At 46.8% G+C, this 18380-nt stretch overlaps 1 protein-coding gene across 2 annotated transcripts in view; it reads right to left on the bottom strand.

Annotated features, from left to right (window-relative positions):
- Window positions 1-18380, bottom strand: part of ASXL2 (ASXL transcriptional regulator 2) — a 100754-nt gene that overhangs the window by 49458 nt on the left and 32916 nt on the right. For both annotated transcript variants that reach the window (XM_084284544.1, XM_084284545.1), the window contains 2 exons: window positions 13058-13166; window positions 8428-8590 (listed from right to left, as the gene is read on the bottom strand). In XM_084284544.1, the coding sequence (XP_084140670.1) occupies window positions 8428-8590; window positions 13058-13166 (272 nt within the window). The remainder of the gene's footprint in view (window positions 1-8427; window positions 8591-13057; window positions 13167-18380) is intronic.

The raw sequence follows: 18380 nt of genomic DNA, 5'->3' as shown, positions 1-18380 counted from the left end.
ATATAAGGAAGTGGCTGTTGATGTTATCTGAACGTGCTTCCTGTTTTATATGTATATGAGCAAAAATAATGTCACGTTAAGCTAAGCTGCAGTTTCGGAGAGCTCAAGCCAAAGCCTCCGAGCAAAACACGGTAATGGGAGCACATCTCATCTGGTCGCTGTCTACCCCAGTTTGCATCCACTTCGCTGCCTCTCCTCAGCAATCTGCATTCTCCCACCGAGAGCTCTCCTCGGGAGCTGGCCACGGAGCTGCACGCTGGTTCGGATCACAAAGGCTCGCCTGAGTTGACATCTGTACCTCAAATACTGCACAGGTGAAAAAGGAGCCAGCACCCGGGCAGCGCCACGAGAAACTCTGCCTGAATTTGGGCCATCCTTAAAGCAGGGTGATCATTTTTTTAACCAGGAAGGAGTCTTCTGAGTGTCTTGTGTACGCGCTCAGTGCAGGAAGTGGCGCTGTAGGAGTGCTGCGTTCCAGAGCTGATGCTGCAGAGCACACCACCAAAGGAATCCTTCTAACGGGAATTTCATGTCTTTCTGCTTATTTTAAGGCAGAGCAAATCAATGTGCAACTGCAAGCTCGGTTCCATCCAGAAATCCTTCTACTCCCGTGGAAGAGAAGAGCAGCAAAGCACATGGAGGCACCGCCAAGGACCGCTGCCAGCGCCACCGCAGCTTACCCCTGTCGCTGCCAGGAGGCACTGCCACTTGCACACTCCTTCACTTCCACTTTCGCACAGTGCTGGCTGCAGAACACCCACCAGAGACAAAAAACTATAGCTGGGAGCAAGCTGAGGCTGTTTGCACTTTCTACTTTCATTATACTTTTCACAGCAACTTCTGGGATATTAAATGCAAGCTACTTTTGTAGGTAACAGTACAACGAAACTGTGGGTTTTGCTGAAGGAAACCAAAAGAATCCTTCCAGAGGCATGCAGTAAGTAAATGAAGCGCTAAAACTTGAAGCAGGTGTCTTACACAGGGACAGAAGACTGAAAGCTATCACACCAAAATGAAGTAATAAGACCCAGACCTAGCAAAGTCCCACGTGCTGCACATTTATGCCTTGGCATTGATTGATTTGAATGTCTGAAACCAAGCCAGCTTCACGAGTTTCTCCCGCAGCTGGGGCAGTCGCATCACCCTGCCGGGCACTCTCACATGCCTGAGGGTGTCCTGCTACAGCTTTTTGCACCCCTTGCAGCAGGTGCAGTGCCTCTTCTCTCCACCCAGCCACTGGTTGGAAACGCAGGAACGTGATTATCTTTGTAACCCCATGAGCTGACAGCTGGGGCTTAAAAGAGAGCAACCCCACGAGCACAAGCCTTGTTTCCAAGCCCCCCAAAAAACAAATATCAAACGTGAATCCAGGTGAATCTGGGCACCCTGGTCACCCAGCTGAGCTGCATGATGTTCAGCTCAGTGCGGCAGATAAGGGAGCTGCGATTCTGCCCCTGCCTCCCATTCCCGAGTCACAGCTTGGAAGGGAAAACACCACTAGAAGCCCAGGAGGTGGAAGCTTAGTGCATTTTCTGTGTTTTTCTTTTACAGACATTTTACTTGAAGAAATATCTTTTGCTTTTGACCTTCCTTAAATGTTTCCAAACCCCCTCATGAAACACGGGCTGACACAGACCTGTAACGTCTACCAGGGGGCTCACGGCTGAGCTGTCAGATACAACTTATTTAAAGAGAACTTATTTAAAGAGAACGTTTCATGCCAGTGATTTATTCAAATGCACCACATGTGCTTCACTCTCTCAGCTTTAGTGCTTCCATTTTATATCTCCAAAGAAAACCGATGGTATGGGGGGAAGAGGAAGCAGGAGCGAGCAAGCAGATGTTCCTGCTGCCTGTCCTAAGTTTTCCTGGATACCAAAAGGATAAGCTCAGCGGTGAGAAGTGCTGCGGGGTCCCCAGGGACCCCACAGGGGCTCAGAGCCTCCAAGTGAGCAGGGCCGGCAGGTTCCTGGGGCTCCTCGACGAGGGGCTGCAGTGGACGGCAGCGAGACGAAGAGGAGGAGGAAAGGGAGAATAACAGAGAAAGGAAACAGGCACTGCAAAACAAAAACTCAAGAAATCACCAGCAAAGCAAAAAGCACTCAGGGGAAGCCCCTGGTGTGGTTGCTCACTTCCTACGGCTTATCACTGACACAGCAGCATGAAAAGTCACCGAAAACGGCAAATTTGTCAGTGTGGGTGAACTGGAGCCTGTGCAGAGGATAACGCGTGGCCACACAACACGCGTCCACTTTCTCGTTTTGCCAAAAGAGGGAGCTTATCGGGAGCAACAGCACCAACGCATGCGTTTCTTCAGCCAGCCCAGCCTCCACCCTGCACAAGCCCCGGTGCCACGGAGCAAAACCTCTGCGGTCCCACCAGCACCCACCAGCACGGCTTTTAGGGCATCAGATCCTCATTTTCCTGCATCACTCCATAAAAAGAAAAGGTTGTTCATTCCCTCTCATAATGTAATAGTGAAATGTATTTCCAACTTCAGTGTTACTCTGAACGACTAAAAAAACCCAAACCCTTCTAAAAGCCTTTTAAAGAGTAAAGAACTTATTTCTGACTTTGAATGTTCTCTTGTGCAACACAGGCCAGGAAATCTTATTCTTGCAAGAAGTTTCTGACTTCCTGGTGAGTACAGGTTTTTTATTTTTACATCTAGAGGGAAATCTCTAAAAATATTTCATATGGCATGTCACGGTAATACTAAGCACTTCATAAAAAGAAGAACCGCACTGAAACACAGAAACAAGTTAAAAGGAAATTAAATAGCCCGTCTATAAGGGCAAAACTCATGCCAGGGGCAAAGACATCACTTAAATTAACCACTGTAGCCTTCTAAAGAAAATGTTTATCAGACATCAAACATGATTCAAGATTTAGAAATAAATTTGCCTGGTTTAGCAACAGGGTAAAGGAGACGGCCAGCAGGGTGCCCACAGAAGCACGCTCCACCGATGCCATTCACCGTACGTGGTATCAAGCAGGCAGACACAGCTTGATGGCATGGGAAATTCTTCTGCAGGACAGAAGGGTAAACGTGATTGCAAAGAATTGCAAACGGACCTCAGGGTACCAGGGGAAGGGGAACTGAAACAACAGGGATAACTCAGAGGGCAACACAGGGAGCAAAGGGAAGAAGAGCGGAGCCGTACAGCCCGCGTGATGAACTCTGAAACAGCTGCTGGTGCTCAGGAAAAGGGTCCCACTTGCCAGATGTAACCCCAGCTCTGCTCATCACCAGGTAAAAAAGCAATGACTGTTGCAAAATATGATGGAAAGGAATAAGCATAAAACATTAAATTAGAAAATAAGAGAGAAGACATCGCTTTGTGTGTTCACAGAACGCGAACATTTTGAACCGTTTGTGCGTTTTGGACCTCAGAAAGGATACGGTGAAACTGAGAAAGATTCAGCAAATGAAAGAAGGATGGTTGGAGGGGTCGCAGAAGGAGTAAGTGAAAAAACAGCAACAAAAAGAGAATGGCAAAGGCCAAAAGGATCATGGCACACTTCGCTGTGCCTGTGGGGATGCACGGGGACCTGCTGGAAGACCCTGGCGTGCTGGCACTGCCTTGGCAAGTGGCTGTGCTGCTCAACACAGAAATACTCTGTGATAGTCCTAAGGAGCTGAGATGCTCAGGAAAAACCTGAAAAATGCCTCAAAATGAGACGCAGGTCGATGGAACATCCAGCAACCTCCAACTTCTCCAAAGGAAGCAAAGGCTCCGGGCAGGACGGCCTGCGGTCCGGCACACCCAGACCTGGCTGTGGCTATCCATCAGAAATCATCCACGCCAGGCATAGGTTGAAATCAGGAAACAGATTTTCCAGAGATATTCCTTCAGAGGAGTAAGCAGAGACTGTTCAACAGGGTCAGCTCAGAGCTGAAATCCACTCCTTGGTGGGCCATTCCACTTTTATTTTTTATTTTTTCCTAATAGCTGAATTTTGCCGGTATTGCTGAAGTCCCAAACCAGACACAGTTTCAGCTAAGGCATCGTCAGTGCTCGCTGCACAGCAGAGCAGTTCCAGCCCTACCAGCTGTTCTCCTGGCCGTGTATTCCCATCCCACATCAGCCTCCCCCTTCCTGCAGTGCTGCCACGGACTGACTCGGTCGTGGTCTGTGCTATTGCAGCACTCTTGCCAGAGCTCCTTCCAGTTTTGTGCTTGTGCCTTTATCTTGTCCTTCCGAAATGTAGTAAATACGCGCTTGTATGAGCTGTAATCTTAATTTGGACTTCATCAATTTAGTGAAGATGACCACTGCGTCCTGGCTCTGCCTTCCATTCACTCTCCTGCCTGGCTTCCAGGTGCTGCGGGTGCTGCTGGCAGATGCACCAAGGTTGTCTTGCTCTGGAATAAGCCTCCACACGTTGTTTCCTTTACAAAACTATCCAGATTTTTGGCCCAGTCACAACTGCAGCTTTTAAAAGCAATTCATGCAGGTTAAGCAAGAGAAATGCAGTGGCTTGTAATGATGTTGGGTTTGCTCTAAGATGTGCGGCACATCCTGCTCTGCTGAAAACAGGGAGAAGTAGAAATCCCAGAATCACAGAATGAAGTAGTACCAGCTCGTATCACAGCAGCGAGATGTAACAGAAAGCACCCGTCAGAGCCCTCAAATTCTGAGCTGCTGCAGGAGCCCTACCAGCCAGAACACTTATTTTATCCTGTCATCTTCTGGATAGAAGTCCCTGGTGGCTCCCAAGAAAATAAAAAAAGAAAAATCAATTTAATGCTCAAAAGAAAACTAACGTGGTGTATGGTACTAAACAAACATGTCTTGCTGTCCATCATGTTCTTCATGTTCAGTGGCTTCTGTTATTCAGCACTTGAAAGAAAGCACTTCCTTTTAATACAGCCAAGTGAGCAAAGCTGACTGCAAAGAAAAGCTGTTTCAGGTCAGCTTTGTTAACATCAGCAGTCAGATAAATCCAGGATTCTTTCCCTCTCGGTCAGCTTAACTCCTTGCTTGTAGCAGGAAGGCACAGTGCATCATTCAAGTTAAGTCCAGAAGAAGTCGTCATACACCTGGGCTTTCCAAACGGCACAAAACACGGCAGAGATGGGTCTTTTCTGGAGCAGAAGGCAGCACAAGGAATGTGCAATTGCAGCTGTTTCCAGCAGAGCAGAAGGGATCCCCCAGAGCTATCCCTCCAGCCCCACAGCCAGTCCCCAGGGGTTTCAGCTTGGTGTCATGAGGAAATGTGCTGAATCTGTAAGTCAGTATGTTGAGAGAAATTTTAATTTTGCCGGGGAAGCCTCTCGATGCAAAGGGACTCACGGCTGATTTACATCCTGAAGCATGAAATTTATCTTTGGCAAGTGGCCTCTGAGACCTAAGTATTTCCAGAAACATCGCTTTCTTTTCCCAATGCATCATGCAGAATTCTAAGTAGCCATTTCTTCAACTTATTATGAACCAAGAAGACGATGGAGGAGGCCGAGCTTCTGTCCAGGGCAAGACCTCAGACAAAGCTTCACGTCTGTCTGCCCGCCGGTAACACCGCCACAGCAAGCCTCAACACAACCACTGGGTTCATTTGTCAGAGGTGCATTCTGACTTCCAGATCCACAAACCACCAGACAAGGTGCTCTGACACACCGCCTGTCGCTGCTTTCCAACCCATTCCCCTGCACAGAGGAGCCTCACTTTTTGGGGGAACTCACTCCTATTTGTGCACAGCGTTTCAGTATTTCAAACCAAATATGAGTGGCTCTACATGTCCTAGGGGAGACTTCCCTTTACGACTCATCCTGATGGCCAAAACGTGGTGCTCAGCAGGCAGTGAGATGCCTCTGCTTGTGAGCAGCCAGGCTGCTCAGAGCTGTGCTCTCAGCTCACTGCAGGCTCAGCTCCACCTGCAGCAGCCAAGGTGAGAGCTGCAGAGAAGAGCAGAGCGTAGATGGAACAAACGCCCCCCAGTAGGGCATCTGTGTGTCCCACAAAGGTTGGGCAGCTTCCACCACTGCTGCTCACCCCCATGTAAGACCTGAAACCCAGAGGTAAGAGAAGCAGCCAGCCGAGGTGGGGCACCTCCATCTGCATCCATCGCAGACCCATAACGGCTGAAATACGGGGTGCACTTGTGGGCAGGAGGCAGGATGCACGGACTCGGAAAGGTTTGGCTACAGATACTGCCAGCCAGCTTATGGGATTTAAACTGGGCTGTATGTACAGGATGACTGTGCTTCAGTTTTCACTCCTGCAGTACCGGGTTAGCACAGGTGAAATCCAGGCTCCACGGAGCTCCCCTGGGTCTGGAAGAGGCTCAGTACACCACAGCCCTAATAATTCATGCACAGAAACGCCACCCCTGCTTCAGCAAACACACACGTTGTTGTTCACAAGTCTCTTGAAGGGAAGCTTAAGGATAAAGCCATCTCCCCTCAAAGCCTGGTCATTGCGTGACACTATGTAGCAAGTTGATTAATAATTAAGAGTTACTCAGACAAAGGAACGCAATCCTCAGAGGAACAGAAGGAAAACACCCAGTACCACCACTGGCCAGAATTACACCTCTAATACTGGAGTTCTTGACCTCCAGTGCACTGCAGCACATGAAAACATGATCTTTTTGCTGGAAGTCAAAATGCCATTTCTAAAAAAAAAATCGGTATCAGACAACAAAGAAGTTCAAAATTGCATTTTTGTATTTGTCCTGGAACTGTTATTTTCAAATTCTCTGCTTTGAGTTGTGGGTAACTTTTGCTGCACATTTCAGGCTACAAAATTCCCTTCCTTCTTCCTCTGGTTCCCAAGGCACACAGGGTCCTGGCTGTTCAGCCATTCTGTAACAGGGTATGAAACTTTTATACAGATGTATACAAATATAGCTACACAAGCACTGCGATCTCACTGTAAGATACATTTTCTCTTGCAAGTTCACGTTCCTCTTTCAAATTTTTACATAATATCATGATGTTGGAGGTGTAGACAATGTACCCAAGAAAGCCCTTACTATATTTTGAGAGGCTTTGTTAGAAATGCAAATATTTCAGCCAGACTACCTATAGCTTTCCTTTAAAAGGATGAATTTGTAGTCAAGTTTTACTTCTAAGTTTTTTAATGCGCACTTTCCTGGTGTTTTAAATGCTCAAATCCTATCTAACAATTTCCTTTCTTGTTGTTGCTTGCACTGTGACTATATGGGAAGCCCCACACAAGGTCTGGTCCCCACAGGCCTTGCACACATCCCATGGACAGAAGGGTTTGGTGGACCCCACTGCTCTATCGTAAGGCTTCAGTGGCTTTAGGAAATCACTTACACTAGACTATCGTACTGTACTGGAAATACATTTTTGATTTTGTTTCATTTCAGCCAGGAAATTCTGTGCATGACTGAGTAGAAAAGGAAAAAGGAAAGGATCAGATTTAAGGGAAAGCTGTAACATCGGCAGCTGCACCAAGAGCTCTGCAGGAACACCCAGATGGGAGAGGTGCAGCCAGGGAAAGAGAGAACAAAGAATTTCTGACAAATGTAAGTTGCATCCTCATATTTTGAGGGTTTTTTTTTTTTTTTTTTTTAATTAATTCAGCATGTGACATCTAAACAGATAAGCAGATTTATGAGCAGAATTTTGAAGGAAGAATGAAAATTCATACAATACTTGTCAAATGAACAGGCATGGGAACTAGAGGAAGGCAAAAGGGGGAAGTTCAAGTTTATTACTAATACATGATGTAATTATTGTAATGCATTGGCTGAGAGCTGTTCGTTTCTGCTGGTCCTGATATCCAACAAGATACACTGCCTCTTCAGAGTGGCAAAGATATCAGGATGAAGAAGAAATGCATTCATTACCTTCACTTGGTACTCCCCTGCAATACCAAATACATCATTGCATGTAAAATCCAGAATCTGGATAGCCTCAAAACATCGCTGAAATTTACTGTATAATTTAAGGTTGTAAATCATTTAATATTTAATTGAATTGAATACCTAAACATCGTTTATTTTATGAGGGAAGAGAGTCCAAAGCACAGGAGCGCTGAAGCCCAGACCCTATGGGACTCCTCGGTTCCCACAACAGGCCGTAACCTCAGAGCTGCTGTGCTCACTCCTAACCAGTGCTGCATCCAAACATCACCAAGAGAGGCCAGAATCAAAAGGTGCAGTCATCTCAGGAAAGGAGGGGGATGGCAGAGAAAACCTGAAAGAAAACAATTCCGCTGTTCCTAGGTCTGAAGCACAGCAGGCTGGTTGCTGACCTGCACCAAGCAGTAAGTACAGGCACCTAATTAAAGATGCCTTTGGGTCCCTCGACAGTGAAGCTGTTCTTGTGACATGAGTTTCACCAGGAGCACAAGCAGTAAAAACAGGCCTCAGGCTACTGTAACGGCCTGTCTGGACAAGGATTGGCAAAAACCTCAACGTCCTTCACCAGAGACGGCTCCTGAAAGGGAAAATTACCTTTCCTTTTCCATCTGCTTTTCTTCCCGTCCTTGTTAGTGCACCCATTGCTGCTGCTGCTGGTGCTGCTGCTGCTGTTCTCGGAGCTCTGCGAGTCGGACTGCGCGTCGCTGCTCTCCTCTGAGCCATCAGAGAGCTCCTTCAGCCCGTCCGGAACGTCCTTCTGCAAACCAAGCACGCAGGCAGGTTACCCACTGCACGACAAACTCTCCAATTAACACAACTCTTAAAAGGAGCATTTTGCTTTATTTACCAAGCACTTATTGTTGATTTTTATGCTTGAGAGCTATGTCAGAACTGCTTAGCTGCCGGCCCCTGAAGCACGCTGCCTTTTGCCAGTCCACATAAAACCCATACCCGCTGCCGTGGCTACTCCACCTCCCTCATCACCACCTCACAGGCACACCCTTCCTTGCACACCCCTTTAGTTGTCTTCTCTGTCCTCAATCACCAACTCTAACACACTTCACACAGGATTTGAGGCTGCAGAAAGCACCAGCAGCTGCTCACCCGGCCACACCTGAGCCCAGGCTGCCCTCTAGTGATCAGCACCATTCAAATTTTAACCTATTTAGGGCTAATTAGTGACAGCACCTTGAAATTTGCTAACAGGGACCTCAGCTGTAGCTGTTACCCTTTCCCAACTGCCCGAAGCCCTGCGGTGCGCCCCTTGCCGATGGGCCGTGCAGACACAGAATTAATGGACATAAAGAACTCCCTATAAACCACAGTCCTAGAGAAGACATCACCAGAAGCAGAGAAAAACCTTTCTATTTGTACCAAGTGTCACCAAAGCTGATAAAAATTAAGCTTGCCTACTCCTAATGCTCACACTCCTTTCTGCGAACCTTTTTTATGTCGTAACTTTTGGAAAGATGATTTTAGTAAGCTGGGATATTTACCCATTTTCTCATTTTTTCAAGATGTCTCTTTTAAAGTTTTCCACCTGGTCGTCTAGCTACCAGTCCTATAGATGCGTCTGGTAAGGCGGAGTGCTCTGTCTTTATCATGTGTGGTAACAGTTGAACTGGCCAGACTTCTCCAAATATTGCGTTAGAAATATTCCTGCAGACTGGAATTTCCCAGGCTACCAGTGAACAGAAAATCCAGTCATGGGCCTTTCTGATGCAATGGGGTAATAATCAAAGGGGAAGCAATAAATAACAATGTAAGGGGTACCAACCAGATGCACAGAGGGTTCCTGGGATGATGCCGACCACCGAAAGGCTCCAGCTGCTATCTGAAGGACCATTAAAACACTCCAATCTTGTGGAGAGTCAGCTTGAACTTTTAAAGTAATAAGATGGGGAAATTGAGGAAAATGAGGGTTCTGCTTGTTTGCCTTGGTCTGGATTTCCAAGGATGGCAGCTGTTTTTCCCAAGAACTTTGACTTTTAATTAACAACATGACCTTCAGTTTCTCTATCGACATCAATATGTGAATTGCTCACTTAAAATGTGAATCCTCCCAGGCAAGATTAAACCTTGGTGTACACCTCTACAGCCTGAAACAAAATCAGCCCCTGAAAGCTCATCCTGCGCACACATCCCTTGCAAACACTGGAAAATATTACAAGGAATTGAAATACCAGGAGTTACTAGAAATTCAGCACTTTTGCTACAAGTATTTAAAGGTCATGTAACTTGGTTTATTCTTTAGTATTTGAGAGTGCTTGGAGTTGATTTTCCCCACGGGACCAACCAGAGTGTTCAGACTGTAGGAGAAGCACCCAAAGTATCCTTACCAGCACGTGCATCTTGTAGCTTTAAGAGGAGCGCTGCTGGCTGACCTGTGCCACTATGTGCCACCCCATGGCATCTCAGCATTTCTAATCAGATTAAACATTATCAGCGCTTCCACCTCTCCATGCACAGCTTGGCTGTTGTGTCTAAAGGACAGTAAAACACTGGAACAGCCCTCCCCTGTCAAGCACAGATGTGCCTGAAGCTGCCCCCACATCCACCCTGCTTGTTACTGGCAAAACCACACTGCTGTGTAAGACCTGGCCTCGTGGCCTTAAGCAAACCTCTGCAGCTTAGTCAAGAAAGTAGCAACATTTTTGAGAGCTATAAACCACGTCTGATGGGCTCTGTCTTGAAAGGGCTCCTGTTCACCACCGTGAACAGACTCGGCACTCCCAGGCATGGAGTGCTTGGTGTGCTTTGGATCGCAGCTGGCTGCTAGAATTATGCAATATTTGGGTAAAGTAGAAGATCAGGTATTCGATAACAGAACTAGAAGCAAAGGGACAAAAAAGAGCAACAACAAAATCTTATTAACAAATATTAATGAAAAATTTGGTTTGATTTCTTGCTGCCCTTCGGAATTCTCCTTCAAAGCACCTCCTGGCAGCCACCACCAGAAACAGCAGATCCTTTAAACATCATTTCACAGAACTGACACACTCCTTTGTTATGGTTCTCTAATCGGTTTTACAGATCTTTACAATCAAATAAAAAAAAAAAAAAAAAAAAAACCCTAAAGGGAGATCCTGGCAGCCTACCAGTCTCCTTCCTACTTGGATCCATGACACAGTAATCCGGTCCAGGGAGCCAGCAAAAATGCAAGTGCAACTTTGCTTTACTCGCCAGGGCTTTTATCAGAAGCTTTCTCTCTTAAGAAGTGCGATTTACCCGACACCTGGCTCTCCTTCTCTCTGCTGGAATGGCCACCCCTGCTCCTCAAAGCTTTCTAATGGATAAGCCAGCACCTTGCATTGATCATGGATCCCCCAAAGGATTTCTCTTGGAACCCATCGTCTTCACAACTCCTCCTCCTGGCATTACACTGGGACCAAAGAACGGGGACTCGAGGATGGTGCGATGTGGCTGGCTGTCACGGCGGCTTTCTTGACACTCCACTGACATTACCACCTCTGGGTCACAGAGCCCCAAAGAGGGAAAAACAACAACAAGGCTGCTGTGTCCTTAGACATGCAGGAAACAACAGGGTTCTGGAGTAACTCAACCTGCTGGTCGAGCCTCCTGCCTAACGCAGTTCATTACATTTAATGAACTTATTCCTATGCTGAGTTAAGTAACATTGGAGCTTTGCTGAAGCTTAAAATTAAGAAAAATAACCAGTTTTAACTTACAGTTCTCATGAGGATGACAAATGGAGCTACCACAGCAGCTCTGATGGGTTTTGTTGTTCAAATGCCTGCTCACTTCCAATCCGACTTTGCTTAGATTTAAGCTCCTGGCGCTGGACCTGCCTGTGACTTCTCCCATCAAAAACACGCTCGCAATCTTTCAAAAGAGATCTTTTTTTCCTATCTAGAATTACTTTGTTCTTTGAAACTTTTCAGCATGGCTTGGCCACATCCTGACACAGAATTCACAGACAATTACTCAACCACTTGTCTTCTACAATATCACAATCTTTTCCTGAGTCATAGTGTTCTGACAAAACACCTTCTTCCTGCTCTCGACTTAAGGTCGGCATTCCTTATGCCTAAACCAGAAAACTTTACCCGTTTTCATAATGAAACAAATTGTGTAAGAATGAGACCCCAAAAGACAACTACCTTCCCTCCATTGTTGGCTGTCTCTGATAGTCCTTACCTTAAACATATATCCTCCTATCAACATGATGTTTTATACTTTCACTTCAATGCCAGCCTCTGTTTGGTACAATAATGTTCAAAAAAGTTTGTGGGATGTCTTGCAAAGGAAATTTTGGAAGCTCTGAAGATTTTCTACTCTGATGGCACACCGGCACCAGCACACAGCTCCAGGTGACAACCTTTGGTGTCACCTTATGTGCAAGTACTCAGGGAATTGTGCCTTTCCAGTTCACAGGGTGGAGGCAGAAGACAGTGAGAACAGGATTCAACATAGCTACATTTTTGATGATGATCACAAGGACATCTTTTTCTGGGTGGTTCTTAGTCCATTCCCTTGGTAATTGAACGGGCACTTCTAAAACATTTCTATTCCATTTTAAATATTTTAGAAGATGAATCTCATCTTAGAAGTTACTGCTGCTGTCTATGGAGCATGGGGTGAGATGAGGAAAGCAGCTCCAACAGAGAGACGTACACTGAGGGGGTTTGTGTTTAGTGAGAGGAACCCTAACTTATCTGACAGTCATCAGTTTCAAATATACAGAGAACTGAGAACAGTGTCAGCAGGCTTCATTCTAGGAGTTTAATTGGGGAAAAAAGTTTCAAATAAAGATTATTCTTTAAAAACCCAATCAGCTAAATCAAGGACTCCTCACTTTTTCCTGTGAAGTATTTTCTGCCTACTGTTAACTGAATAAGGATAAAGGACTTTTGAATTTCTAGATATAAATTGAGGTTAGTGAAGGTAATGTTACCTTTATGTGGCTAAAATTGTATTACAAATTTAATTACTCTTTCATTTCTGGGTTAATGATTAATATCAGCAAATTGATAGTTTTATTCATGGTACTGCAAATAAAAGGAGCGCTTTGGTTGTATTTTCGGCACACAGGTGCTTGCTGGCAAGCATGAGAGACCATGCTTGCATTTGGAGGGACAGTTGGCACTACAATTCATGCTACTGAGGAACAGTTCCCTCTTCAGGATTATCCTAATACAACATATTTTAAACAAATAAAAGTCACCTTAGCATTCAAACAAGACGGCCCAGCTGAGGCACTTACCTTCAGAGTGTACACTCCCATCCGCCCTGGGACCTTATAGAAAATGCCCTCTTCCCCTCGGGAGTTTGTATGTAACATAGCATTCAGGCATGCAAGAGGAGAAGTCCCACTGAAAATAAAAACACAGGATTAATTTTTGTATTTCTCTGGTCATTGTTGATCTTCTGCTGGGAGACGATCACGGTCCCTCACCTGACCACCAAGCATGCAGCGGCAGAAGAGCCCAGATCCAACCTGTATTCCCCAGAATACAAGTTGGAGCTGCCACAAGAAGCAACAGTGAAACCAGTCCAACGAACCCACGCTCCAGCTCCAGAAAATAGGCAAACAACCAAAAAAACCCCCAAGTTCAGGCTCTCCAATACCTCTTTGCAGAACGTCAAGATGGTCACTCATTCTTAGAGCTCTAAGTGCTCAAAGGTGCTCAGCTGAAACTCTGAGCACATCTCTTGCAAGCTCACTACTGGCTGCAGAGATATTTACTTTTCTGGAAAAAAAACCTGCAGCATGGTGAAATGGGGGTTGTGGGATAGAGAATGGAAACCAATTTGGCAATTTTAGCAACTCCCTGAAAAGAGCCGAGATCTTCAATCCCAGCCTAAGAGCTCGAACAGGAGCTCCATCCTTTTCCCTGTGCTGGTGGGGGTTTCTTTGCTTGTTTTTTAAGCTCTCCCACTGCAGACAGAAGCAGAATCAGTGGGCACAGAAGACAAGTAACTTTTGTTCCCGTTGCTGGGTCAGGCAGATCACACAGACTATTGAAGAGCTGCCAATGCTTGTGCAGCACGCTGGCATCTTGCACCACCCCTGCACAGGAGATGCAAGATTCAGTGCAAAGTTTTCACGTCCCAATACCTTGTCACAAAGGATCAGACTGGAACCATGAGATTGACTAAAATCCTAAATTTGTGACTGAACGGCCAAAATTCCTGGGTGGGAGCTACAGCGAGATTGCTACTCATTTGCAGTATGCTTTGCTATAAACATTCAAACGAATCTGCATTGAGAGCAGGGAAATGAGCCCTGGGAGGAAATTGAGGTGGAGGTGAGGCAGAGCCCAGACCTCTGGCGGCTCAGGCAGCTCACGCTCACTCCAGGTTAGACAGAACAGCAGCAAAAAGCTTAGCTCAGTCACTGAAATCTAACATGAGTGGAGGCTGATATCCTGGAACAGATTCCAGGGCTCCTCTGCACAGGGGTATAAACCTGCAGTTGGAGGCACACAGGGAATGCTGCATCCACAACCCCAGGCTGGATGGGGGCACCCCTGGGTGCTGCTGTCCCCCCCCTGCCCCAGCAGGGTGCCCAGCCCCTTGTCCTGGGCTCGGGGAGCTCTCCCAGGAGCAGCCCCCGGCCCCTCTCGGGGCACCCCTGGGCCCAGCAGTGCTGCCTGAGGGGCAGGGGGAGCCTCTGGGCCTGGCCCTGGGCAGCGCTGAGCAGAGCCTGGCTCCGGCCTCTCCGCACCTCCCTGCGGGTACTGACGGCCATGGGGGAGCTCCCCCGGAGCCTCCTCTGCTCCAGGCCCAGCAGCCCCAGCTCTCGCAGCCTCTCCTCACAGCACGGGGGATCTGGGCCTGGCAGCACCCCAGGGACACGGCCTGGGCTCTCCCTGCTGGGCCCAGGTCTCTGTGCTGGGCGCCCAGGGCTGAAATAAAGCAGCTCACAAACCACAGGACAATCACCATCCCCGGAGCACACCTAATATTTACGTTACTAGACCCAATCCCACCCGTACTGACTGCAGGGCTCTGAGAATTCAGGCCCTGATGGGGGAGCACAGCTCCAGCCAGTGGGACACGCAGGGAGGGGGCACCGCGTGCTGGTGGCAGGGGCGAGGATTCAGAGCCATGGACACGAGCCGTGCATTATCAGGTGGTTTGTGGGACCAGATGGCCACCTCCTAACCTAAATTATTCCACACATAAGGTCCCCCACGGCGTTAAGGCAGAGGCAGTGCTGCCCTGCTCTCTGGCTCCCCGGAGCAGTGCCTCAGCACACAGCAGCCCTGCTGCCTGCGTGACACAGCTGTGTGCAAGCCGCGCTTGGCCCAGCTCTACGTGGCAATACAAACACCATTCCCATCCTTCTCCCACCACTGCTCATCAGCTTTCTCCCCGCTGCTGCATCTAGAAAACAACCAGAGTTTCATATTTCTGGATCCCTGATGGCACACTGAATAGCACCGAGCGCGCCGACGTGTGCCCGCACTCAGGAAAGGCCTCAGACGGTGACGAGAGGCCTGCCACGTACCTGACCTTTCGTTCATCTGAGTACATTCTTCTTAAAAACTGGATCAAGGCAGAAAATCAACGCTAAGCCAAGCATTTTACAAAAGTCTAGGCAAAGCTGTGCTCTGGAAGCTCACCAAGGAATGAAGTCTTGGCAGGACCTATCTTTACAAAAGCTATACTTGTCTGGCATCTATACTGCTCCTGCTCGATTCCATTGTTTAACAGCTTACCCATCACTTCTGCTTTCATTTCTTCTCGCATTCACCTGTCTACAGGCACTTGCCTTCCTCAAACGCTCTTTAGAGATCTGGCACAAAGCTAACATTATTCGAGCCTTTCATGCACCTTACTGGGAAAATTTTAAGATCAGTCAACAAATCCCACGTAACTTTCAGAAGTTTGGGTTCAGTTTGGGTATAAGATACGTGGCCCTCGTGTCATATTGTATCCTCCCTGCCTCTGTGACGAGCCCTTAGGAATCAGCTGATATTACGCTGTTATTTCTGGGGCTTGCCTTTTTTTTAAACGAAGGCCATCCCTTCCTTTTGCAGGAACACACGCCAGATCATCAGCCACTTCTGAAGGTTCCCTTGACTTCAAAAGTAGTGGTTAGAGAAGCATCTCAATGGGAAGATGCTGCTCCAGAGGCATCACTATCCACTATTTCACTTCAGTCCCTCCCATTGTCCCCATACTGCTGCACATATGGAGCTGTAGTCAGTCAGGTACTGCTGCCCATGAGGTGCTGTTAACGTGCAAGGCATTTCAGAGGTCTCAGAACAGGACTCAGCCTTCAGAAGACCTCAGCTCTACTACATGACTAGGTCCCTACTAATGTATTCTTTCTCTTCTGGACAGCAAGCCCCTAACTCAATTTCTGCATCTTCTGACCTGAAGCAGTCTCCAGCTTTGCTCGCTCCCATCGGTCACCTTGGACTCTAACCAAGCTCAAGCTGTGGTTGTGGCATAAAGATCAGGGCTTTGAGGTGCTGTTGCTCAAATGTTCCTTGCTCACAAAGGACTTACATGACTGCTTTGAGGACAGGCTCATTGCAAGCTCTTGTTCTACCCGTTAGCTACAGAAAATTGGCTTGACACGGTGTATTGCCTCATGGACAACATGTGTAGGGTTACCAGGAAAGGACAAAATAAGGTACATCCACACTGAATACCGAAGTTCCAGTTACATGCTGTCCTTCCAACAGCATTCCCCTCCACCACCTGCTGATGAGCTGATGATCAGGAAACACAGAAGCTTGCTTCTCCCCTCCTACCTGCCCTCTTTACCGGGTTTTTAAGTTTCTACACAAAGAATCTTCCAAAATGAGCTAAGACTAATTTTTGCTTTTCTCATGTGTTAAGTTTCCGTATTTCCCCATACCCACAGACCCCTCTGCATTCACTTAACAGCAACAGCACCCCAAGGAGCTGGTGGGCAGCACAGCCCAGCCCAGCCTTTTGGTAACAAAGGGATGCTGCTGTCAGCTAAATGCAATGGGGAAGTATTTGTCCAGATGCTGCAATCTGGTGCAAGTGAACTATTAAAAGCACACAGCCACTCTCACACGAGGCGTTTTGCACACTAGCAGTTTAAGAACACACTCTGAATGTGAGTGCAAGTAGCATGAGGCCCTGTAACCCCTCTGCTGCTCCAATGTGTAGGGTATGGCTTTTGGGGGTTTGTTTGTTTCTTTGTTTCTGGAAATGGGAATGTTTATGAACCCAAGTGACAGTCTCTGTTCGTTCCATCTGCAGCATCCTTAGCTGGTGTGTGATATGTGCTGTTTAACAACCAAGTCAGTACAATGCCAAATTCACTTTCATGCCATTGACCTAGAAGGACCTAGAAGGGAGGTTTTTTTTTTTTTTTTTTTTTTTTTTAAATGAGGTGTTTGGGTTTTTTTAAATGTAAATCCATGAACATGGATTAAGATACTTCATGTAGACAGGGCACACTTAGTATTTTACTGAACTGGAAAACTAAGTTGTAGAATTTCCCCCAAGAAGTAGTTACTATATGAGAATGAGAAGTTACAAAAGGATGTTTTTATTAAAACATTAAGCAGCCTACATATATGTACTTTTTTTTTTTTTTTTTTTTTACAGCTAAATAAGCATTTCCAGTATTTGTTCCAGCAGGTTTTTCACTCCATAAAGATTTTTACATCACATGTACTACTCAGGTAGCATGAAAAAAAACATAACATTTCACATTAGGCTTCCACATAGCTGAGAGGCTGCACGACAGTGATCCAGCTGGCAGGTTTTGTGGAGAGCAGGTAGAGGATCACGGCTGGGCTCTGCCTACAGCCAGCTCCAGCCTGAGCTGGGGCATGCCTCTGTTGCTCCTGGCACTCAGCAACTGCAGTGGCTGCCTTCAGTCCTTGCTTTACTTCTTAATTCAAGGGAGGGGAAGAGCACGACTTCAGTTCGCCAGTCCCTGCCTCTCTGATCACCTAGCTGCAAAGACAGACTGGCAGCAAACTCATGGTGTCAGAGCAGGGACCGTAAGCCATGCTTACACCTCAGAGCTTTATCATAAAACAGCAACACCGACTTGTTTGCTGCTGGAAGCCTTAAACCACTGTACTTTTCCACAGCCTATGTGTTATCCTTCCTTGCAGCATATTTCAGCTTGGGAAAAACTAGGGAGTAACATGTCCACCCAGGCAAAGACACCTTCATGAGAAGCAGGAGACACGGTTTCAGCACACGCATAGGCACTGAAGTACAGCACCAAAAACACTGGCACTTACAGATGCTGTAATAAAGCAAGTACTCACCGATACTTACCAGGTGACCACCCAGCACAGTGAACAGGCTGAGCAAATACATGTTCTTAAACTCTGTATAATTTATTATTATCTGTGTTATTTATTATTATCAGAGCAGGCACAGATCTTTTAGCTATACAGCTACATACAACATTTATTGTCAGCCCAAGAAGCAGTACTCCATGAGCCTCTCTAGAACCATTTCATTCCTCTGTGTTGGGACAAATATCAGTGCCTGTAAAGTGTCTACTCTGTTACCTTGTTCCCAGCTGTTCTCCTCCTATTGCTGTTCTCAGCAGCAATTTCCACTGAAAATCA

This window comes from Netta rufina (genome assembly GCF_964035555.1).
Source record: "Netta rufina genome assembly, chromosome: 3".
NCBI lineage: Eukaryota > Metazoa > Chordata > Aves > Anseriformes > Anatidae > Netta > Netta rufina.
This window is presented reverse-complemented; position numbering and strand designations above follow the sequence as displayed.